The sequence below is a fragment of the Oncorhynchus nerka genome, linkage group LG28 (assembly GCF_034236695.1).
Source record: "Oncorhynchus nerka isolate Pitt River linkage group LG28, Oner_Uvic_2.0, whole genome shotgun sequence".
NCBI classification, from domain to species: domain Eukaryota; kingdom Metazoa; phylum Chordata; class Actinopteri; order Salmoniformes; family Salmonidae; genus Oncorhynchus; species Oncorhynchus nerka.
The window spans coordinates 66,036,055-66,060,906 of NC_088423.1; the positions used below are offsets into that span (position 1 = coordinate 66,036,055).

Sequence of the window (24,852 nt, forward strand, 5' to 3'; positions counted from 1 at the left end):
GCATGAGTGTGTGCGTGCGTGCATGCTTGCGCTGATGGAGGTCGTCATTGTCGATTGTCCGGTGGGCCAGAAGATGTCTTCTACCCAGGGGCTCAGAAGAGTCTGGGCTGATTCCCCCATCAAGACATCTCTGCCCTAGACACCTAACCCTCTATACTCCACTCAGAGCATTTTGAGATGGAAGGGTTATAGCATGACGAGATGAGCGGGATGAGCACACTCAACACCAGGAAAAAGAGACTGAAGAACACTGGCTACTTTTTATATTTAGACTGAAATTAGACTGGTTTTCTAATGAACCCCAAGGCAGCTGTGGTTTGTCTTCAAGAAGTGAGGATAATGGAACTGTAGTTGGTCAGCCAGGTCTTTGGCACAACCTCCTCAGAGTTAGAACCTTTACATAACAAACTTCTACATTCTGAAGTTTTACAAAGAACTCTAAAATGAATCATAAACCCTGTGAGTTCATCGATTTTTCATGTATGTTGTTTGCTATGGAGCAGATTCCATTAATGAATGTTTAAAGCTGCTGAAGCTGCTTCTACCATCCTCCTACACATCCTCTGGGGTGCTGTGCTGTACTTCACTGTGGCTGACCCTGTGCCCCTTTCAAGTGGTGTGTGGTGTCTGAGTTGTGGAGAGCAGAGCAAAGACACATTTCCATTATAAAAGATGAACATTAGAAACGGATCTATCGAAAAGGATCTATTGTATTTACAGAGCTAGAGATCTACAAACAAGCATAGCATATAAACATGATTCACCTGCCCCGCCATATCTCCCCAGGCTCCATTCTGGTTCCTTCCTTCCTCTAGATTCACCCTCCAATTCCAGCACACCCTGATCCCCGTCTCCTCTCAAAAACCGTGTGACGGATCAGGGTGACACACACTTACACGCCTGACCTTAAAAAAACAATCACTTTATTGCTCTAAGAGAGGAAGGACTGAGCCGCAGTTGAAGCACTCCCTCATAGGGACTCAGTCGTCTGTCTGGTTAAAGCCTCTCAAACAGTCCGCACATCATCCGATTATAGTCACTAATAATTTCATAACCGAGTTCTCATGTCTCATTACCTTCAAGCCAGCTACAGACAGGTCATTTTCCCCCAAGCTCTCTCTGGCCAAATGAGGAACATCTAATCTCCACTGAGCTTGAGCAAATCACAGAGAATGTCCATAACACAGTGAATAATGGAGTCTATAAATGAGGACCTTTTCTGGCTGGTTATTTGTAGAGAGATAGGGATCTACAAATAACTATTTTCATCTTAAGAACCTTTTTTGGAAAGGTATAGAGTTCTACCTAGAACCTTTAACATCATAAGCAGGGTTATATAATATTTTTATTGTATTATTTTATATATATATATATATATATATATATATATATACACTGCTCAAAAAAATAAAGGGAACACTAAAATAACACATCCTAGATCTGAATGAATGAAATATTCTTATTAAATACTTTTTCTTTACATAGTTGAATGTGCTGACAACAAAATCACACAAAGATTATCAATGAAAATCAAATTTATCAAGCCATGGCGGTCTGGATTTGGAGTCACACTACAGGCTGATCCAACTTTGATGTAATGTCCTTAAAACAAGTCAAAATGAGGCTCAGTAGTAGTGTGTGTGGCCTCCACGTGCCTGTATGACCTCCCTACAACGCCTGGGCATGCTCCTGATGAGGTAGCGGATGGTCTCCTGAGGGATCTCCTCCCAGACCTGGACTAAAGCATCCGCCAAGTCCTGGACAGTCTGTGGTGCAACGTGACGTTGGTGGATGGAGCGAGACATGATGACCCAGATGTGCTCAATTGGATTCAGGTCTGGGGAACGGGCAGGCCAGTCCATAGCATCAATGCCTTCCTCTTGCAGGAACTGCTGACACACTCCAGCCACATGAGGTCTAGCATTGTCTTGCATTAGGAGGAACCCAGGGCCAACCGCACCAGCATATGGTCTCACAAGGGGTCTGAGGATCTCATCTCGGTACCTAATGGCAGTCAGGCTACCTCTGGCGAGCACATGGAGGGCTGTGCGGCCCCCCAAAGAAATGTCACCCCACACCATGACTGACCCACCGCCAAACCGGTCATGCTGGAGGATGTTGCAGGCAGCAGAACGTTCTCCACGGCGTCTCCAGACTGTCACGTCTGTCACATGTGCTCAGTGTGAACCTGCTTTCATCTGTGAAGAGCACAGGGCGCCAGTGGCGAATTTGCCAATCTTGGTGTTCTCTGGCAAATGCCAAACGTCCTGCACGGTGTTGGGCTGTAAGCACAACCCCCACCTGTGGACGTCGGGCCCTCATACCACCCTCATGGAGTCTGTTTCTGACTGTTTGAGCAGACATGCACATTTGCGGCCTGCTGGAGGTCATTTTGCAGGGCTCCGGCAGTGCTCCTCCTGCTCCTCCTAGCACAAAGCTGGAGGTAGCGGTCCTGCTGCTGGGTTGTTGCCCTCCTACGGCCTCCTACGTCTCCTGATGTGCTGGCCTGTCTCCTGGTAGCGCCTCCATGCTCTGGACACTACGCTGACAGACACAGCAAACCTTCTTCCCACAGCTCGCATTGATGTGCCATTCTGGATGAGCTGCACTACCTGAGCCACTTGTGTGGGTTGTATACTCCGTCTCATGCTACCACTAGAGTGAAAGCACCGCCAGCATTCAAAGGTGTCCAAAACATCAGCCAGGAAGCATAGGAACTGAGAAGTGGTCTGTGGTCCCCACCTGCAGAACCACTCCTTTATTGGGGGTGTCTTGCTAATTGCCTATAATTTCCACCTGTTGTCTATTCCATTTGCACAACAGCATGTGAAATGTATTGTCAATCAGTGTTGCTTCCTAAGTGGACAGTTTGATTTCACAGAAGTGTGATTGACTTGGAGTTACATTGTGTTGTTTAAGTGTTCCCTTTATTTTTTTGAGCAGTGTATATATAGTGCCAGAGCATTAGTATTTACATCAGTGTTTAAACTTTAACATCTGGAGTCATTAAAAGCTCAACTTGGTGACAGTCTCTGCGGTCCTATAACTATAAGAGATGGTCCCCAATTTAGAGAATCTCTGATTTTGCTTTCACTACAGGCTATGGTTGTGTTTTTTGTAGTTGCTGTCCACCCAATTGAAAAGTGCACATTCACTTCCATAACACTTGTTCTAGGCTACCACCATGTAAGATAAATATCCACAATAATACAGAATGCCCTTACAAAATGTCACTTCCTTTAAAATGCAGTAAAACTGCAGTACAATAAAATAATGGTTGTTAAATTCATATCTGGATTGCTTGCTGAGTTGCCTTCTAATGGTAATCATTCAATATCCTAAACAATCCACCAGCATTTTATCGTATATATTATCAATAGTTTGTCCCAAAAATGTGATTCTATTGTATTTTTCCTTAAAGCAATTAGCATAATGCGTGCAGTAATTGTATTTCAATTTCAGTAGCTAAATAAGGAGGTAGGCATATTAGTTTCAGCTAAAGCAATGGACAGAATCAGAATCAATCAGTCGTTATAATCAAGAACAATCATCAGAAATCACGCGATATGAATTAGACAGTGGGGCGCCGCCTGACCCACAAGTTGGTCAGAAGGTTCAAATCAACGTTTCATATCGAACTTCCCGAAAGGCGGTAATGCATTTTTTTTATTGTGCTGAAACTAGAAGAAAATCTTCTGATGTCCTTTCCCTTCGTCAAAGGTACGTAATGGATTTGTAGGTGTTTTAACCCCGGGGTAGCCCGCTAATATGACCCATAGTAGGGAAGAACATTTCTTGAGTGCAATTCGATCTACAGTGCATCTACACCACGATATGAAACAACGATTTGAACCTTCTGACCAACTAGTTGGTCAGTCGGCGCCCCACTGTCTGATTGATATCGCTTGATTTCTGATGATAGTGATTGCGATTGTATCGGGTGCGATGGAATATTAGGTGGCGGGTATGGGGGAAGTTTTGTTAATTAATAGCCCCAACGTTCAATGTAAACATTAACACACGTCGCTTGAAATACGGGTTTGGAAGTGAAAGGACCTTATCTTAATAATGAAATAAAAAACCAAAGGTTCAGTTGATACACACCTTGTTAGGGTTAGTGTTGCCATGTTACAGCGTTTGTTGACGGAAATCAAGAGCTAGTTGGCTATCTTATCTAGCATGAAGAAAGTGCAACACGTTCTGAATAAATATGGAGTGAGGGATTCCACAAGCCTTCTGGAAGACCTGTTGAAGGAGAAAAGTGGAATACGTTTTGAGGGAATATGGAATGGGGGAACCTTTGGAAGAGCTACAGAAGGAAGGTGAGGGTGAATGAATTGTGGTGGCAGGTGCAGTGATGTCCGTGGAGAAGGAGCTGAGTGTAGGGAGAAACGGTGTGGTGCGTAAGGTTGGCGCCAAGTGCAAAAAGAGGGATATGTGCTCTAGTAGTTCAGAGATGGAATCTGACGAGAGTATGGATGTAGTACCTGCGGTGAGGACAGCAGAGTTCGGGCCTCGTCCCGAGGATGATTCTGGCCCAGTGGCAGTGAGATTTGTGGAGAGAATGGCTCCTTGTCAGGTTGGGTGGAGAAGAGGTTGGGTACTGTGAGAGTAACTCAGAGTGGAATAGTGATGATTTGTTGTTTCTTCAGTCCATAGGGTGCGGACACTCCAGACCATGCGATTAGGGGCAAGAAATGTGACAACGGGTTGACATTAAGTGATGAGGAGGATCAGTTGAAATTGAAGATTCCCAGTGTATGTGAAGCCCACTGTTTAGCGCGACGCAGACCTGGTGGAGAGTGTGAGGAAACAGAGATGACATTGTCTGCCCTGCTGAGTTTTGATGTAGCCTTCGCCCGACAATGTCATGTTAGGAAGTGTAAGTTATCCCGTGAGAGTTTTTATTCCAAAAATACTATGGTGTTTTAGGTGTCAACATTATGGGCATGTGGCAGCAGTGTGTAGGAGGGAGATTCATAGATGGAGAAGTGTACCGGAGGGAATGAGAAGGAATGTGTAGTATTCGGAGGAGAAAGTGGTGGGGGTGCCCATGGGGCTGGAGATCACAGGTGTCCGGTTTGAGATTTCCCTGGTTAGAGTACTACAGAAAGGAGAAGATGGTTACAGGGTGAGGGACACAGAGGATTCCTGTGAGTAGGTAGAGCCCAAGCTAGAGTGATGGGAAGAATATGTGCTTCAGTAAGGTGGGCTTTTTAGCATTCATAGCCATGGTTGTCTATTGTACTGCAGAAATGGTTCGGAAGTCACAGAAATAGAGGTTGTGGTGGGGATTGTGGGGGGGATTACTGCAGAACAGTTGCAGAGGGGTGTTGCGTGGCAGTGTTCTGTCGACTCGGACCATAGGTCCGGCGTAGGATTAGATTGTGTTAAATAGTGGAATGGGGTAGTGTTTTTTTGTTAAAGAGGGCCAACATTTGGCAGGGCAATTTTTATTTTCATTACCCAATTTTGTATTACCACATCAAGAATGTAATCGGTAGGTAGGTCACGTATGGCCTCACACACCAACACAGTAAGTGGCAGTGTATGCACCTAAAAGTTGGATGCAATCTGCCAACCAAGTCCTGAAGTAGAAGTAGGTGGTGGCAGTACACCAATAGGTGTACAGTAGTCTGCCATGAAACCTTAAAGAAGAAGAAACAGAAATTCCAGCTAAAGCTTGGATTGGAATCTGTGCTTCACACGCAGCAATTGATCTCTGCATTCAGGCAGCCTCCTAGAGCGCATCCATCAACATTCCATATGGCAGTTGGGGCAGAGCGCCTGGTAAACTACACAACAACACAGCTGAAAAACAACAGCAGTTTCTAAAAATGTACACGTGTTTTTTAAATGTTTATTTTTGATTTTTTTTTTAACTGCTAAGTGACAGGCACTGTTCTCCTGCATTCTTGTTTTACTTTTGTAAGAGAAGCAGCGGTTTGTTGGGGAGAAGAACGACAAGGGAGAGATTTGCTACTGTAGCTAGCTGGCTACTATAGCTATACATTTGGCCAATTCCTGCTCCTCCCCAACACTCATTCTAACGTTACACCTCTCAACACCCTTTTTAATTATTAATGATCTCTTTTTGCAGGAATCTTCTAGCTCGGATGGAGGAGGGAGCAAAAAGGAGTACTGTTGTTATCCAGCCTGCTGACTAAGAAATGTAAATGTTTTGCTCTCTCTCCATCTGTCTGCCTAACTGCCAGATTGCTGAGGGGCAACATAGTCAATCTACTTCCTAGGCTAAGTCCAACTTAGTGAAGACCTTAGGTAATGGTTAATCATGATTCGTCTCTGACTTTACAGTTCTTGAAACATGTCAATGACCTGATGCCTGGCCTCTACAGCAGTGCCTGGCCACCCACTCAGCTACCACTGATCTATTCTACCACATCCTAGGGAAAGGAGAAAGCAGAACCACCCCTCCTTAAATCCATACTCATTGACAATAAGTTATGTGCGAAATGTTGATGTGTGTTATTCTGATATTCAATGTGTGTTGATTCCTACTAACCATCTTTGTAAGAGCTAGGTTTGTACGAGCTATGCTGATGAGCATGAAATGTTTTTCTCTGCATCAGGTCTCACGGAGACTGGATTCCTCAAGAGACATGCTACTTAGCTGCTCATGATTGTCTGATCCTACACTCTTAGAAAAACATTCTAAACTCCAGTAAATCAGCTTCAAGTGATTATAATTTTATGTTACAAGGTATGCCCACGCTTAATAGAGAGAGATACAGTATGAGGTCGTATACAAATGTAAGCAACGTTTGAAATGATTCTGTTTTAGTTAAAAATTATATCTGTTTGGGCTTCTTGTGATCAATTTTCAGGTTACATTTTTTTCTAATTATGTTCTGCCCCCCTGACCATCCTCTCAAGAAAACCCGTGGCTGTATCTAGTTGATGATCCCTGCCATAGGAGAACCCTTTGGTTCTAGGTAGAACTCTTTCCACAGAGGGTTCTACACGGAACCCAAAATGGTTCTACCTGGAACCAAAAACGTTTTTCCTATGTGGGACAGCCGAAGAACACTTTTGGAACCCTTTTTTCTAAGAGTGTAGTGTAAGTGGATCAAATTGAAATAGCACCGCTTCTAATAAGGCAAATTAAATCCTATTTGAACTTGTCCCTATTTTTTTTTTAGGTGCAAAACCCTTGTGTCCTGATTCAACAGACACTTCCCTTGGTGAGTCATGTAAAGTTTCTCCCATTTCTCTCTTACTCATTCTCCCTGTCACTCACTTAAACACTTGTGCAGTTCCAGAGGAGAGGAAGAAATGTGCCAATTACACCCATGTCCAACACTGTTTGTTGCAGGGATGATATGACAGACACATAACTTGAGAACAATATAATATTTTGTATTGTTATTGCCTCTGTACACATACTTACATTTTTGTATTGAACTGTTTTTTTTTTAAGATCGCCAAGCTGGCCTCAATTGGGGAACTTTTGTCCGGGACACTGTCCTTAGGATTATAGAGTGATGTGTTTATAAAAAGTTGCCTTTGCTACCACTTTTATTAGATTCTGGCTGTTAAATATATTTTACTGTGCGTTACTGTTATGTTCTGCATGCCCACATTATGCCAATTGTTAATTTATTTTCTTATTTTTTTATGCTTACAGTAAGTGTCATGAAACGTCAGAAAACTCAGGAGGTTGATGTGTTGCCCTCTGGAAAGTTCAGAAATATTCCCCTGTTGGAGAAGGACGCAAACTATGTACAGTGGGGCAAAAAAGTATTTGGTCAGCCACCAATTGTGCAAGTTCTCCCACTTAAAAATATGAGAGAGGCCTGTAATTTTCATCATAGGTACACTTCAACTATGACAGACAAAATGAGAAAAAAAATCCAGAAAATCACATTGTAGGATTTTGAATGAATTTATTTGCAGCTGTGATGGAACCTACGAACGCATGTAATGGTAGTTATTCGGCAGACCTAGATCCTGTTACACTGAAAGAGTCAAGACGTCTAATAATCGTTTACAACCTAAGAATTTTCCCACAACGTGGAAATTTGATCTGGGACTGTAGAATCGTGGCATTACGTGGCTAACATCATACAGTCTGTGCAGGCCTTTAACCTGAGTACCCTATACTCCACACTACAGCCTAGTGATCCCTGTTTTGATGGGCCTGATCAGGAGCAGCCTGTGATGTCAGAGGGCTGTGCTCCGCTGGCTGTTTGACGAGCCCTGTGGCGCATTGGGTTCTGCTCTCCTCTTCTCCCAGACCCAGACTCTACAATACTGCTGCCTGCTGCTGCTCCAACTCCACTAATTGAGCAGGGTGGAGATGAGGAGGGAGAGTAATCTACTCCTTCCTCTCCTCCAGAGTCTCACCAGGTGCTCAGCAGAGACCAGAGAGCTAAATGTCTTGTGTTCTGGGCTCGTATAAGGAGCACTTAGTGCACTCACTCTGAGAGAGGCCACATTTAGGATTAATAATCCATTTGAGGGTATATGCACTGTTCTTGTGCTCTAGGTCTAAGTGGTTGCCATGGGAATAGTTTACAACCCCAAAATAATAATTATATCCTAATAAAGATTGCCTTAACCTACACCATATTAACAAAAGTATGTGGCCACCCCTTCAAATGACTGGGTTTGGCTATTTCAGCCACACCCGGTGCTGACCGGTGTATAAAATCGAGCACACAGCCATGCAATCCAGAGAAAAAAATATTGGCAGTAGAATGGCCTTACTGAAGAGCTCAGTGACTTTCAATGTGGCACTGTTATAGGATGCCACATTTCCAGTTCGTCAAATTCCTGCCCTGCTAGACCTGCCCCGGTCAATTGTAAGTCATGTTATTGTGAAGTGGAAACGTCTAGGTGCAACAATGGCTCAGCTGCAAAGGGGTAGTCCACACAAGCTAACAGAACGGAACCGCCGAGTGCTGAAGCGCTTAGCTAGTAAAAAACGCCTGTTCTCGGTTGCAACACTCACTACTGAGTTCCAAACTGCCTCTGGAAGCAACATCAGCACAAGAACTGTTTTGTCGGGAGCTTCATGAAATAGGTTTCCATGGCCGCACACCAGCCTAAGTACACCATGAGCAATGGCAAGCTTCAGCTGGAGTGGTGTAAAGCTCACCGCCATTGGACTCCGGAGTAGTGGATACGCGTTCTCTGGAGTGATGAATCACGCTTCACCATCTGGCAGTCCGACGGACGGATCTGGGTTTGGAGGATGCCAGGAGAACGCTACCTACCAGAATGCATAGTGGCAACTTTAAAGTTTGGTGGAGAAGGAATAATGGTCTGATTTTCTTGGTTTGGGCTAGGCCCCTTAGTTCCAGTGAAGGGAAATCTTAACGCTACAGCATACAATGACATTTGAGATGATTCTGTGCTTCCAACATTGTGGCAACAGTTTGGAGAAGGTCCTGTTTCAGCATGACAATGCCCCTGTGCAGAAAGCGAGGTCCATAAAGAAATGGTTTGTCGAGATCGGTGTGGAAAAACTTGACTGGCCTGCACAGAGCCCTGACCGCAACCCCATCTAACACCTTTGGGATGAATTGGAACGCCGACTGCGAGCCAGGCCTAATCGCCCAACATCAGTGCCCAACCTCACTAATGCTCATGGCTGAATGGAAGCAAGTCCCCACAGCAATGTTCCAACATCTAGTGGAAAGCCTTTCCAGAAGAGTGTTATAGTAGCAAAAAAACGACATATTAATACCCATGATTTTGTAATGAGATGTTTGACTAGCAAGTGTCCAGATACTTTTGTTCAGTTAGTGTATAAAGAGGTAAAAGAGATACAATTAACAGCCAGAACCAGTTATATAATAACAGGCAGATTTAGACTATGTTGACAAGCTAAAGTGCCAGTGTATGGAGGAAACGTGCAAGGACACAGGTGCATCAAATGCCCTGTCACAGAGATGGCTTACTCACGCTGACTGACTGCATGGAGAGAAGTATTGATAATAGATTGAGAGAAAACCAAGTCACACACACAGAGATTCACAAATACACACAAAGAAACTTCCTTAGGGGGAAAAGCCTACACTCCGGTCCTACACTGTTTCAAGACCGTATTTGTTGAGCTGTGAAAACACAGGCTGCTGTTTTGAAGCCAACACAAATAGAAGGAAATCTCCGGTGCCTTGTGGGGCCCTCTCTTCCTCCCTGCCTGCCTAGCCATGCCTCCGTGATGTGATGTGTGTGCCTCGTCTTCTATCAGATCGTTCACGCTGTGTCTTTTATGCTGAATGACGGGGAGCGACCATTAGTGACTGCTGTTGACATGAAGAGGTCACGCGCTAATGTAGACCCAGTGCAGACTCAACATTACTCATGGCCTGCCTGGCCAGCGAGGAGCGACTGCAACGACGTGGGGCTCTGGCTCTCTCAGACAAACGATCTGACGGCACGGCCATTGTTCTGCACTGGCCCATTGCTTCCCACTTCCTTGGCTGGAGAGTCACGCTGCTCATTAGGCCGGGATAGAAATGGGAAGGGGTTGCAAAAACAGCCACATTTGTCTACTGACAGCCTCGATATTAAAACGCTGGATTGGCTGGCTGGCAACTCTCTTCCTGGAGAATAGAGTCGAGGAGAGGAGAGGTGTGTAGAGGAGGGGAGAGGGGGAGAGAGGAGCGTGGCATCTCTAAAAGGTCACTAGCTGCCTCCCATCCCTTCGTTTGTCTCTTTGATTAAGTCTGGCAATTAGGCAACTGTGCTGCTGTGTGCTGAGATTCAGCCGGCAGATTGGAAATAAACTAATCAGAGAGCAGGCAGATCCAGCGCTGTAGAGAGAGAGAGAGAGAGAGAAAAACATGCAGACATCCCGCCAAAGTTTGACTGGAGACAGATTGACGAGGCGATCGATGATTGGAGGGTGTATCAGAAAAGGAGAGAGCAGGATGAAAGAGGGATGTGTCTGGCGAGGCAACTCAGCAAGGAGGAGGAGAGAGAGAAGAGAGTGCAAGTTGAGGATGAGCAGGATGGGCAGAAACTAAGAAGGCAGAGAGGAATGGTGAGCCAACAGAGGAAAATAGGAAATAACAAGACAGCTGCAGACAGCTAGCAGGGAGAGCTAGATTGTAGAATTGGACTGAGAGAAGTGAAGTACTACAGTAATAGAAAAATGTTACTGTGGGAGGAGAGGAGGAACTAAGGCAGAAAGGAGGGTAGATAAGTAGACTCAGATTAACAGAAAAGTGTAGGAGGACAGAGAGGGAGAGCGAGAGAAAGGATACAGCATGGCAAACATTGAGCTGCCAGGGAATTTGGCAGTGGGACACATTGGAGATTGGAGGGTTCCTCACTTGGACCTCCTCCTGATAGTTTACATTTCTGTTTCGACAAAAACCACGCCACCTTCTGATAATTAATCCACCAGAGGATTACTGTCATTCTGGCTGCGCTCTGCCCACTTCTGTACCACACACGCACATGCACACGCACCCACGCTTTGTCAAACAAAACTTTTTATTGTAGGTAATACGCTTTTACATTTTTTATTTTAGCGACCAAATGTCGGCAGTATATACAATATCCTGCCCATATGAACACATTTATTTCATGTCATAACTTAACCAATTTCTGTAGGCTATATAACACAATGTTCTGCCCTATATGAACGAATGCATATACAATATTTATAGACATACGGGATTTAATCAAAAATCAAATCAAATCTAATTTTATTTGTCACATACACATGGTTAGCAGATGTTAATGCGAGTGTAGCGAAATGCTTGTGCTTCTAGTTCCGACAATGCAGTGATAACCAACAAGTAATCTAACTAACAATTCCAAAACTACTGTCTTATACCCAGTGTAAGGGGATAAGGAATATGTACATAAGGATATATGAATGAGTGATGGTACAGAGCAGCATACAGTAGATGGTATCGAGTACAGTATATACATATGAGATGAGTATGTAGACAAAGTAAACAAAGTGGCATAGTTAAAGTGGCTAGTGATACATGTATTACATAAGGATGCAGTCGATGATGTAGAGTACAGTATATACGTATGCATATGAGATGAATAATGTAGGGTAAGTAACATTATATAAGGTAGCATTGTTTAAAGTGGCTAGTGATATATTTACATCATTTCCCATCAATTCCCATTATTAAAGTGGCTGGAGTTGGGTCAGTGTCAATGACAGTGTGTTGGCAGCAGCCACTCAATGTTAGTGGTGGCTGTTTAACAGTCTGATGGCCTTGAGATAGAAGCTGTTTTTCAGTCTCTCGGTCCCAGCTTTGATGCACCTGTACTGACCTCGCCTTCTGGATGATAGCGGGGTGAACAGGCAGTGGTGCGGGTGGTTGATGTCCTTGATAATCTTTATGGCCTTCCTGTAACATCGGGTGGTGTAGGTGTCCTGGAGGGCAGGTAGTTTGCCCCCGGTGATGCGTTGTGCAGACCTCACTACCCTCTGGAGAGCCTTACGGTTGAGGGCGGAGCAGTTGCCGTACCAGGCGGTGATACAGCCCGCCAGGATGCTCTCGATTGTGCATCTGTAGAAGTTTGTGAGTGCTTTTGGTGACAAGCCGAATTTCTTCAGCCTCCTGAGGTTGAAGAGGCGCTGCTGCGCCTTCTTCACGACGCTGTCAGTGTGAGTGGACCAATTCAGTTTGTCTGTGATGTGTATGCCGAGGAACTTAAAACTTGCTACCCTCTCCACTACTGTTCCATCGATGTGGATAGGGGGGTGTTCCCTCTGCTGTTTCCTGAAGTCCACAATCATCTCCTTAGTTTTGTTGACGTTGAGTGTGAGGTTATTTTCCTGACACCACACTCCGAGGGCCCTCACCTCCTCCCTGTAGGCCGTCTCGTCGTTGTTGGTAATCAAGCCTACCACTGTTGTGTCGTCCGCAAACTTGATGATTGAGTTGGAGGCGTGCGTGGCCACGCAGTCGTGGGTGAACAGGGAGTACAGGAGAGGGCTCAGAACGCACCCTTGTGGGGCCCCCGTGTTGAGGATCAGCGGGGAGGAGATGTCGTTGCCTACCCTCACCACCTGGGGGTGGCCCGTCAGGAAGTCCAGTACCCAGTTGCACAGGGCGGGGTCGAGACCCAGGGTCTCTCGAGCTTGATGACGAGCTTGGAGGGTACTATGGTGTTGAATGCCGAGCTGTAGTCGATGAACAGCATTCTCACATAGGTATTCCTCTTGTCCAGGTGGGTTAGGGCAGTGTGCAGTGTGGTTGAGATTGCATCGTCTGTGGACCTATTTGGGCGGTAAGCAAATTGGAGTGGGTCTAGGGTGTCAGGTAGGGTGGAGGTGATATGGTCCTTGACTAGTCTCTCAAAGCACTTCATGATGACGGAAGTGAGTGCTACGGGGCGGTAGTCGTTTAGCTCAGTTACCTTAGCTTTCTTGGGAACAGGAACAATGGTGGCCCTCTTGAAGCATGTGGGAACAGCAGACTGGTATAGGGATTGATTGAATATGTCCGTAAACACACCGGCCAGCTGGTCTGCGCATGCTCTGAGGCGCGGCTGGGGATGCCGTCTGGGCCTGCAGCCTTGCGAGGTTAACACGTTTAAATGTCTTACTCACCTCGGCTGCAGTGAAGGAGAGACCGCATGTTTTCGTTGCAGGCCGTGTCAGTGGCCCTGTATTGTCCTCAAAGCGGGCAAAAAAGTTATTTAGTCTGCCTGGGAGCAAGACATCCTGGTCCGTGACTGGGCTGGGTTTCTTCTTGTAGTCTGTGATTGACTGTAGACCCTGCCACATGCCTCTTGTGTCTGAGCCGTTGAATTGAGATTCTACTTTGTCTCTGTACTGACGCTTAGCTTGTTTAATAGCCTTGCGGAGGGAATAGCTGCACTGTTTGTATTCGGTCATGTTGCCAGACACCTTGCCCTGATTAAAAGCAGTGGTTCGCGTTTTCAGTTTCACGCGAATGCTGCCATCAATCCACGGTTTCTGGTTTGGGAATGTTTTTTTTTGCTATGGGAACGACATCTTCGACGCACGTTCTAATGAACTCGCACAACGAATCAGCGTATTCGTCAATATTTCCATCTGACGCAATACGAAACATGTCCCAGTCCACGTGATGGAAGCAGTCTTGGAGTGTGGAGTCAGCTTGGTCTGACCAGCGTTGGACAGACCTCAGCGTGGGAGCCTCTTGTTTTAGTTTCTGCCTGTAGGCAGGGATCAGCAAAATGGAGTCGTGGTCAGCTTTTCCGAAGGGGGCGGGGCAGGGCCTTATATGCGTCGCGGAAGTTAGAGTAACAATGATCCAAGGTTTTACCACCCCTGGTTGCGCAATCGATATGCTGATAAAATTTAGGGAGTCTTGTTTTCAGATTAGCTTTGTTAAAATCCCCAGCTACAATGAATGCAGCCTCCGGATAAATGGTTTCCAGTTTGCAAAGAGTTAAATAAAGTTCGTTCAGAGCCATCGATGTGTCTGCTTGGGGGGGGATATATACGGTTGTGATTATAATCGAAGAGAATTCTCTTGGAAGATAATGCGGTCTACATTTGATTGTGAGGAATTCTAAATCAGGTGAACAGAAGGATTTGAGTTCCTGTATGTTTCCTTCATCACACCATGTCTCGTTAGTCATGAGGCATACGCCCCCGCCACTCTTCTTACCAGAAAGATGTTTGTTTCTGTCGGCGCGATGCGTGGAGAAACCCATTGGCTGCACCGCATCGGATAGCGTCCTCCCAGTAAGCCATGTTTCCGTGAAGCAGAGAACGTTGCAGTCTCTGATGTCCCTCTGGAATGCTACCCTTGCTCGGATTTCGTCAACCTTGTTGTCAAGAGACTGGACATTGGCAAGAAGAATGCTGGGGAGTGGTGCGCGATGTGCCCTTTTTCGGAGTCTGACCAGAACACCGCCTCGTTTCCCTCTTTTTCGGAGTCGTTTCCTTGGGTCGCTGCATGCGATCCATTCCGTTGTCCTGTTTGTAAGGCAGAACACAGGATCCGCGTTGCGGAAAACATATTCTTGGTCGTACTGATGTTGAGTTGACGCTGATCTTATATTCAGTAGTTCTTCTCGACTGTATGTAATGAAACCTAAGATGACCTGGGGTACTAATGTAAGAAATAACACGTAAAAAAACAAAAAACTGCATAGTTTCCTAGGAACGCGAAGCGAGGCGGCCATCTCAGTCGGCGCCGGAAGTAATCCAGCCCTACGCTTGTAGCCTTAGCATTAAACATACCTGCCCATATTTATATCCACACATGAAACCCAGTCACATACACAACATAGTTTCAAATTCTTTAATAACAGACACAATTGGGTAATATGCTACAGCTCACTTCAAAGATTCCCCGGAAAACTCAACGTATTGTAGCCTCACGTGCACGAAAGAGCTTTCACCATAAAAATATAACACTTGCTTTGCACACACACATACGCACGCACACACGCCACGCTCGCACGCACACACCCACGCGCACAGACATTCCGTCAAATGCCACAATAACTGGCAAAGAAATGCAGTGACAAATTCCTAATTTGTGAAGGCATGCTAGATTCAGGGACAGAGAGTGGGAGAGGAGGGGAGAGGAGGGGAGGGGGGTGGCACTCAGCAACTCATCTGTTCTGTTCTTTTATTCCAACGTGTATCTTCTTCATCCAAATGCAGAACTCATTCATGGAGAGTCGGGCTGGGTCAGTGATGGTCTTAACGACAGCAGACGGCAAGAGCCTTCACTAAACGCTGTGTGATCTCTCAGTCAAACCCATCGATCGCTCTCCCCGCCACTCACAGTTACACACCCTGGTGACAAGTGACACTGACAGCCATGTCCGCTGCTACTGCGGAGGTCGCACGCCTGGCGGGGGGGCGTAGTGACGGCAAGAAGATGACGGACAGGGCCTCGTCATGTTTGTGTGTTTGTGGATTTCTGTCTAAGGTGAGCTTTTGCATATACAGTATGCACATGCCATGATTATGTACATGGCAGGACATATATTTAGTGACATGTCCCTCTCTCAATCTTCAGCACCTGTTTACCATTGCTAAACTATGCACCGTGCAGTATATTCACATGCTCACTTTGCCATTCACTCCATTTCATAGCTACGGATAGAAAGGGCAAGGGGAAAGGGGGATACCTAGTCAGTTGTACAACCGAATGCATTCAAATGAAATGTGTCTTCCGCATTTAACCCAACCCCTCGGAATCGGGTATAATGCCCAAAGCTTCCAATAAGTCCTTAAGCATTATCTCCTTCCCTCCCTCGTTCCCTTTCGTCACCGTAAATCCTAATACATTACAATCTTCCAGTAATTAAGTGTGTGTTGTTTTACACATCACTGCCTTTCTAATCCTTCCAAACTGACTCAATCTACTATAAGCAGATTGCTGGGCAATGGGATTTTAGAAATACACAACAGTGAGGCTATAAATATCAACTTTGGGTATATATATACTCAACTAAAAATCTATTTTCATCATGCATATACACTACGGTTCAAAAGTTTGGGGTCACTTAGAAATGTCCTTGTTTTTGAAACAAAAGCACATTTTTTGTTCACTAAAGTAACATCAAATTGATCAGAAATACAGTGTTGACATTGTTAATGTTGTAGATGACTATTGTAGCTGGAAACGTCTGATTTTTAATGGAATATCTATATATACAGAGGCCCATTATCAGCAACCATCACTCCTGTGTTCCAATGGCACGTTGTGTTAGCTAATCGAAGTTTATCATTTTAAAAGGCTAATTGATCATTCGAAAACTGTTTTGCAACTATGTTAGCACAGCTGAAAACTGGCCTTCTTTAGACAAGTTGAGAATCTGGAGCATCAGCATTTGTGGGTTCGATTAAGGCCTCAAAATAGCCAGAAACAAAGTGCTTTCTTCTGAAACTCATCAGTCTATTATTGTTCTGAGAAATGAAGGCTGTACCATGCAAGAAATTGCTAAGAAACTGAAGATCTCATACAACACTGTGTACTACTCCCTTCACAGAATCGCTCAAACTGGCCCTAACCAGAATAGAAAGAGGAGTGGGAGGCCCTGGTGCACAACTGAGCAAGAGGACAAGTACATTAGAGTGTCTAGTTTGAGAAACAGATGCCTCACAAGTCCTCAACTTGGCAGCTTCATTAAAACTTGAGAACTTCAATAAAAATAAATGAATAAGATGGGCAAAACAACACAGATAGTGGACAGAGGAAATCTGCCTAGAAGTCCAGCATCCCAGAGTCGCCTCCTCACTATTGACATCTTGTTAATTTCTCACATGGAATAGCCTTCATTTCTGAGAAAAATAATAGACTGACGAGTTTCAGAAGAAAGGTCTTTGTTTCTGGCCATTTTGAACCTGTAATCGAACCCACAAATGCTGATGCTCCAGATACTCAACTAGTCTTAAGAAGGCCAGTTTTATTGCTTCTTTAATCAGAACAACAGTTTTCAGCTGTGCTAACATAATTGCAAAAGGGTTTTCTAATGATCAATTAGCCTTTTAAAATGATAAACTTGGATTAGCTAACACAACGTGCCATTGGATCACAGGAGTGATGGTTTCTGATAATGGGCCTCTGTACGCCTATGTAGATATTCCATGAAAAATCAGACGTTTCCAGCTACAATAGTCATCTACAACATTAACAATATCAACACTGTATTTCTGATAAATTTGATGTTAATTTGATGGACAAACAAAGTGCTCTTCTTTAAAAAACAAGGACATTTCTAAGTGACCCCAAACTTTTGAACGGTAGTGTATGTATTTTTGTGAATATCTGCTTCCAGATCACATGCAATGTATTAGAAACGCATTATATAAATCTATAATCATTCTATTATTCTTTAAATCTGCTAAGCTTGTTGTGCAAGGTACAGTATGTGTGTGTGCGTGTGCGTGTGCGTGTGTGTGTGTGTGTGTGCATTTATGAAATGATGAGATGAAACTGAGAGAGTGGAGGAGAGAGAAAAGAGGGTGTGAAGTACAGAAAAAGAGAAAGAGAGAGAGTTTGTAGAAGTTCACAGGTATACATTCTGCTCATGGATCATACCATGGCAAAGTATGTGCGAGCCGAGTGCAAGCGAGGGTATCTACAGCAGGTGAGAATGTTTGCATCGGAGCATATGCTGCGTAGGTGTGTGTTGAGTACATATGTTCTGTGGGTTTGGATGTATGCGTCTTCATGTATGTCTATACGTGTTTGCACAGCGTGTGTACGTGTTTTGGAGAGGGGGTGGGGAGGGGAGAGAGAAACTAATTTAACTTGTGTTGTGTACACGTGAGCAAGCACACAATCTTCTGGTTCCCTGAGAGATGAAGCCTCCCATATGCTGTTTAATTTCCAGGCTCTTCCCCAATCAGATTAACAGTAACACCAGGGAGGAGAGGAATTAAGTCCCCGAAAACCTATCAACTTCTGCTCAAACCCAAATCCCAGCTCTCTCTGTGTGGATCAAACAGTCAAACACTATGGTGGATAGATAGATAGAGGAGAATGGATGGGGAATGATCAGATCCACTGTGTATATAACACGTTTGGGGTTCTTGTCAAACTCAATGCGCATCGGACGCGGTAGTCAGTTCTTTGTCAGTTTGATTGAGAGTTATGCCAGCTTCAAGCGTGCTTCAGCAAGACAAATATGCACCCCATCATATTGATGCCTTTGACAGTCATAGCATGTTCTGTATGAGAGAAAAGATCACACAACCTCTCAGGGCGACATGACAGACAGAGGTCTGATACGATATGTTAGACAACAGAGAGACAGCGAGAGAGTGTAATGTTTACTGTTAATTCTTATTGTTTATTTCACTTTTGTAATCATATATTTTACTTACGTTGGCAATGTAAATATATGTTTCCCGTGCCAATAAAGCCCTTAAATTGAATTGAATTGAATTGAGAGAGAGAGAGAGAGAGAGAGAGAGAGAGAGAGAGAGAGAAAGAAAGAGGGAAGGTAAGAGAAAAAGAGAGATGGTGGAAGGAAAGAGATGGAGAAGCATGAAAAAACATGCTATGATTGAGAGAGAACGTGAGAGACAGAGTGATTATGACCCTGATGGGATATAGAGATAGTAAAAAGGGCCGCAAGGCAGAGAGCGTTAAGACGGGAAGTCTGGCGCCACACGCCTGTTTGATCTGCACACACGCTCCCCCTCTCCGTCCCCACGCACACATTAATTGATCCCACTGCAGCAATATCATGGAGACCAGACATATCAAACAGTAGCCCATAGCCTCAACCAATACACAGCTAAAGAGGCCTTCTATTTCCATATTACAGAGTTCACACAGCAATTAGGAAGAGAGACTTCAGAGCGTGGAGTTCAGAGAAGACGTGAAGGAGGCAGAGAGGGAGCGAGAGAGGGAGGGAGGAAGGGATAAAGGGAGAAACAGAGGGCCCAGGTCTGTGGGGCTGGGTGTTTTTTGGACCACTTAGGTGGCTGAGACAGGGTAAGGCTGAGGCCAGTGTTATTGGATAACACAGACAGCCAGACAGAGATAGGAATAACCATATAGGATTCAAGTGGTGCTCTGCTCTCCCCCAACGCCAGATAATGGAAAGAGCCCTGGGTGACTCCCCTCAGAAAAGCTAATAGAGAGTAGATACCAACTCACATGAGAAGGCTATTTCACCCCAGGCCAGCCAGTATTTCACCTCAGGCAGTCCCCTTCTCTCCTACCTCCACTGGTCAGTTAATAAAGAGAATCAACTGACCAGTGGAGGTAGGTGAGAAGGGGACGGTCACAGAATGAACAAGCACGATATACAAGCTGCAGCAGAGCTCTGTTATCAAACCACAGCATAGCTCACTCACTGGCACTAGTCAGAAACCTGTGCATCGCTGAGTGTGCATGTCTGTATGACGGCTAATAATGTGCAATACAATATGCTGTTTGAAGATATATAGCAGTGGCTGTTTGATCCTGATAAATAAATAATAACAGACAATATATTTTCATTTTCCATCTGTCTCTGACTGCATGCTCCTACTCTCCTGTAGGATCCACCTGGTCTCAGAACATTCCGTATTATTCTGTATGTAAATCCACGGCACTCCATTTAGTATGATATATTATGTTTGGTATGGTTACATGAGACAAATGGTTATTTAACGCAAAAACGAAAGGAGGGTGGCTGGTCGTGGTGGATTAGTGGGTGTATAATGTGAATTTCTATCAACCCGAATGTTATGAGTTCAAATCTCATCACGTACAACTTTAGCTGATTAGCTACTTTGATTATTTGTTAGCTACTTTGCAACTACTTAGCATGTTAGCTAACCGTTCCCCTAACCATTTAACCTAACTTCTAAACTTAACCTTTTAAACTAACTCCTAAACCTAACCCTAACCCTTAACCCTAATCCCTAGCAAAGATAACATTAGTGAGCTAGCTAACCTAAGCCACCTAACTAGAATTCGTAACATACTGTACATTTTACACATTTGTAACATATTCTAAGTTTTTCAAAATCGTAACATATTGTACGTTTTGTAATTTGTTAACATATAATATGAATTGTAATTTGTAACAAGTCATGGGTGATTGCCATCCACAAATTATTACAAACCATAAGAAACATAACATACCATACTACATTTATTAGCACAAATTTAGATGTAGAATATCATGCGTGCTAGTCTACATGTACTCAATAGGGAGTTGGTCTAGTTCACAGATACTGTTATAAGTGAGGTCAACTGACACACCTCTCATACTTGATTGAAGCCAGCTGTTTTTACCTCATTACTGTGAATCCCCTGGCTTCCGAGAAGCTATCTCGCAGTTCACACACACACACACACACCCCTCTTTGCCAGACACGCAACATCTACAGAAGGTTCTGGTCTTCGGGCCACGGGACAAGCACACAGACAGACAGTAATGAAAACACCAAAGGCCGAGCTAATTAAATCAACAATCCTGGCAACAACTCATGCAGGGGTGGTTGTAGCGGACCTCGGCTGCGCAGCGCATGGATACCGCGGAAAAATGTGAGTGGGCCATGGAGCACACTGTTCGCGATAAACGCATTTCTTTAAAGCCTCTATTCCCTCGAAGCGCACGAGTTCTCCAACAAACTGTACTGCAAATTCTAAATCCCAGAAATGAGAACGTGTATGAGATGGGATTACATGGATAATGCCAGCATATGGAGCCAGGTCGAGCAGGATTAGACTCCACCACATTCCCACCACATGAAATTCCGGTTCACTGAGCACAGATTTTTTCATATTAAACACTGGTGTCTGCTAGAACATTTGAAATCAAGTCAAGTAGATTATTTGATCATTAAAAAACAGTGGTTAATTAATACCTGAACCACACTCCAATTTTAGGATTCATTAAATCATTTCACAACACTCAGCGAGGGAAATGAGAAAACGAGAAATGATTGTTTTTTAAATTCACTCTAATGCATGTAAATAGGCCCCCATACTTCACATAGCCTATAAATGAATGCAGAGCGCGCCATCTTTGCACACACAGACGTCAAATTCTCTGTGCTCGTTGTTGTAGACAGGCAGCACTGGTTGAATGACCATCTGCATGAATGCAGATATTGTGTAATTCGCCCATCACTTTAGAACTGCTGGGTCAAATATTGCACTTTTTGTTTCTAGCACAGTGCATGGCAACTGAGCAATTAAACATAAAAATGTGGGTTGTACTCCTGCCTGACAGAGGCAACTGGCAAATGTATACATTTGCAAATATGAACACTAAACACAGCCAATACTGCAGGTTCTGGCTACAATAATCTACAGGTCCCCACTCAAAACCCAAAAGAGAGCACATCACCTATCACTTCAAACAATGCGGTTTATCATCCCTGAGACACAGGGCCATAGCCAGGGTCAGATTTTTTGTGAGGTCGGTGTGTGTTGAAGCTCATGTACTGCATTTCTATACAATTTAAAAACTCAAATGCTATTTGGAGAACAGCAAAAACTAAAACACAAGCAAAGATTACCCCATCCATTATCACATTGGTTGCTGTAGGTTCATTCACCTCAGTCGATCTACAAATACATAGCCTAATCGCTACACAATTAGTTGCTACACGTTAACTTACATTAACTCAGCACCGTAATTAAAAACTATAATTAATATGTACAGAGGGATCACTTAGCAGAAAGGGCATTTTATTTACAAAAGGTAAACAAATACATTTGCTTTACAACACTTTTTGTTGCAGTTTTACAGCTAATTTCGTGCAATTATACAAATGTTATGTGTCAATTGGAGCTGCTGCGGTCAACACTAAGGAGGTTGAGCACTCATTATAAATCCATGGTCAGACAGGTTCACATATGCTGGGCGCAGGATTACCAATGCGAGCAGTGCAGATAACACATATTATTGCATTAGCAATGCAATTTTAGCTGTAGCCTGGCTCTCAACGAGTACATGAATGGAGCCATTTATGAAGGTGATAATTATTAACCTACAGGTATGCTTCGATCACACCGACGACATTTTTTTGCGCAAAATGGTATGCAGCATCATCTGGTTATGTGTGCAACAAAAGTTCAACATTCACCTTCTGCTACCATTTCTGTCAAGCCGTCTACTCATACAGTTCGCATCGATAAAGCCAACGTATGCACCACACAGAACGCACTGCAACTTCCTCTGCAATGCAATGCTGCAAGGAAACTCAGAATTCCATATCGAAAAGAATGTACTTCTGGTGTACCAAAACGCCAACCCCTGTCGATGTGATCGAGGTGTTATGCCCCCCTCCGCTCTGTAACGCAATGCTGCAAGGCAAACGCAGGCGTCCCAAAATGCAAAACACTGTCGGTGTGATCGAGTCATTAGAAACAGTAGCATCCGCGCACGCCTCCTGTAAATTCAGAACATCTGCACTAATACCATAAAAAATATGCAGACAACAAATCGTAGTATAATGTGAATTTATGTTGTGTATTATAAGCTCAACTTGTGCACATTGCATTTTTCCCAGGGTAACTATTTACAAGGCGCACGTCTCTCCATGCATAATTTACGCATACGCATGGTTTCAACCTCTTGGGATCATGAAGGCAAAGCTGTGGGTGTTTATTAAACATGTAACCACAGAAACGAATACATTTTTTAATCATTGCACTTTAAAGCCAGACACTTTTACAGAGAGGCTATATGAGTAGCTTATGTTGTCAGTTCTCCACGTCGATTCAGAGGGCAAATTTAGACCAAACTGTGGCCCATAATTACGTTACAGAGGCCCTTAAGTTAAAGAGAGAAAAAATACACTTATAGGTCATAATGTCTTTAACACGGTACGTTGAAGAGAGAAACAACATTGAAGCAGCAATATAAAATTGCAAAGGCACTCTCACCTCTTTTATCCTGAACTTTCACAGTAATCTCCACGAGAGGATCCGTCTCCCGGTCCAGGCGCCGTGTAATTACTATATCTCCGCTGTCCCGACTCACCGTGACCGGCGAGCTGTCCGCACCGGGATCCATCAACTCAAAGCTGGCAGCCTGAAACCTCACTGGGTATAAGTTCACTACAACAGAACCGATACTGGCATCCTCGGAAACATTTATTACAACCGGCTCGTCCGACTCTAGCAGGGACCTCGACTTCCGAGGTAGTCTGATTTTCGGTTCGCCCTGGGATGGCTGTCGAACCGCTGGACATTGCCGGGGATTAATTTCTATTTCAATACTCTGACTGGTCCGTGAGGGCCAACCGTGGTCCATCGCAAACACGTTCAACTTTATGGGGGCGGTAAGACCCAATATAGAGTCCACAAGCAGTACATCTCCAGTTTTTGGAACGACGTAGAAACTGCCATTTTTGGGAAGAGCAAAGTAAATGAGTTCAGCGTTTTTCCCGTGGTCTGTATCCTCCGCGGTCACTTTATACACCACAGACCGCAGAGCAGTGGCGTCGTCCAGATTCATTTTTATATCAGCATTAGGGAATGTTGGCTCGTGGTCATTAGTGTCCAAAACGTCCACTTTCACAGATGCAACTTCTGCGACCACAAGGTCAGTGGTGGCGCAGCTTTGGCAGCACAGACCCAGGCTGAGCAGGTACTCGGAGCGCTCCTCTCTGTCCAGGACGATCGAGGTTTTCAGAAGTATGTGTCCGCGTTTGTGGTGGGCAAATACCCGGAAATCTTCACTTCCGTCTCCCAAGAGTTTCAGATGCATGCCGGAGTTGGAACACCATCTCTGCGCGTCAACCCGCTTCACAGGGATGCTGAGACCGTTTACTTTGGATCCCGGCTCGGAGTTCTCGAATACATGTCCATGAAAGAACGGTATCCTTTCCTCTGTCTTGTTCCCAAGTACAGATGTCACGAAATAGCATATTAAAATAGTCCAAATCATGACTGTTGTCAGTTGTACCACACTGAGTGGTGTTATGCTGTCACTCTAGGCCCCTTAATCATTTCGAAAAATATGTATTTTTAAGTCCTCTAAAACTTCGGATGAATTATAATCTAGAACATTGAATTCACAAAAATGCTGTTCATTTTTGTGGTTTGATTCATTGCTCTAGCTCTAGGCAACTTTCGCTGTCTTCTCTGTCTCCACTCCAAGCAGCAGTCTGCGTGCCCAGCTCTCCGGATAATGCAGCTCAAGTGCGCGCCTCCGCTCAGTGTTTCTGACAGCACTAGCAGCTTCTGGTACTGGACAGCGCCGTGCTCGAGGGGGCGTGGCCTACACGGACTCCTCGGGGAAGGCCACGTCACATTATTCATGTCCATCAGTTTTTCATTCCAACCCATACAGTAAGTCTTCTTTCTGATTTCCACTGCGTGTCCAGTAGCAATGGCATGATAGGCTACTGTATGTTTTTAACTATCACTTTCACTCAGTAACCTAGATTTGTCATTGGTAATTGAGGAATATATACGACAGATATTGCCGTTT

At 44.4% G+C, this 24,852-nt stretch overlaps 1 protein-coding gene across 1 annotated transcript in view; it reads right to left on the minus strand.

Moving 5' to 3' along the window:
- LOC115112741 (neural-cadherin-like) overlaps positions 1-24,538 on the minus strand; it is a 231,134-nt gene extending 206,596 nt beyond the window's left edge. Inside the window, exon 1 of the mRNA XM_065013013.1 lies at positions 23,301-24,538. Within this exon, the coding sequence (XP_064869085.1) occupies positions 23,301-24,306 (1,006 nt within the window). The 5' untranslated portion in view covers positions 24,307-24,538. The remainder of the gene's footprint in view (positions 1-23,300) is intronic.
- Between the last annotated feature and the right edge of the window lie 314 nt (positions 24,539-24,852).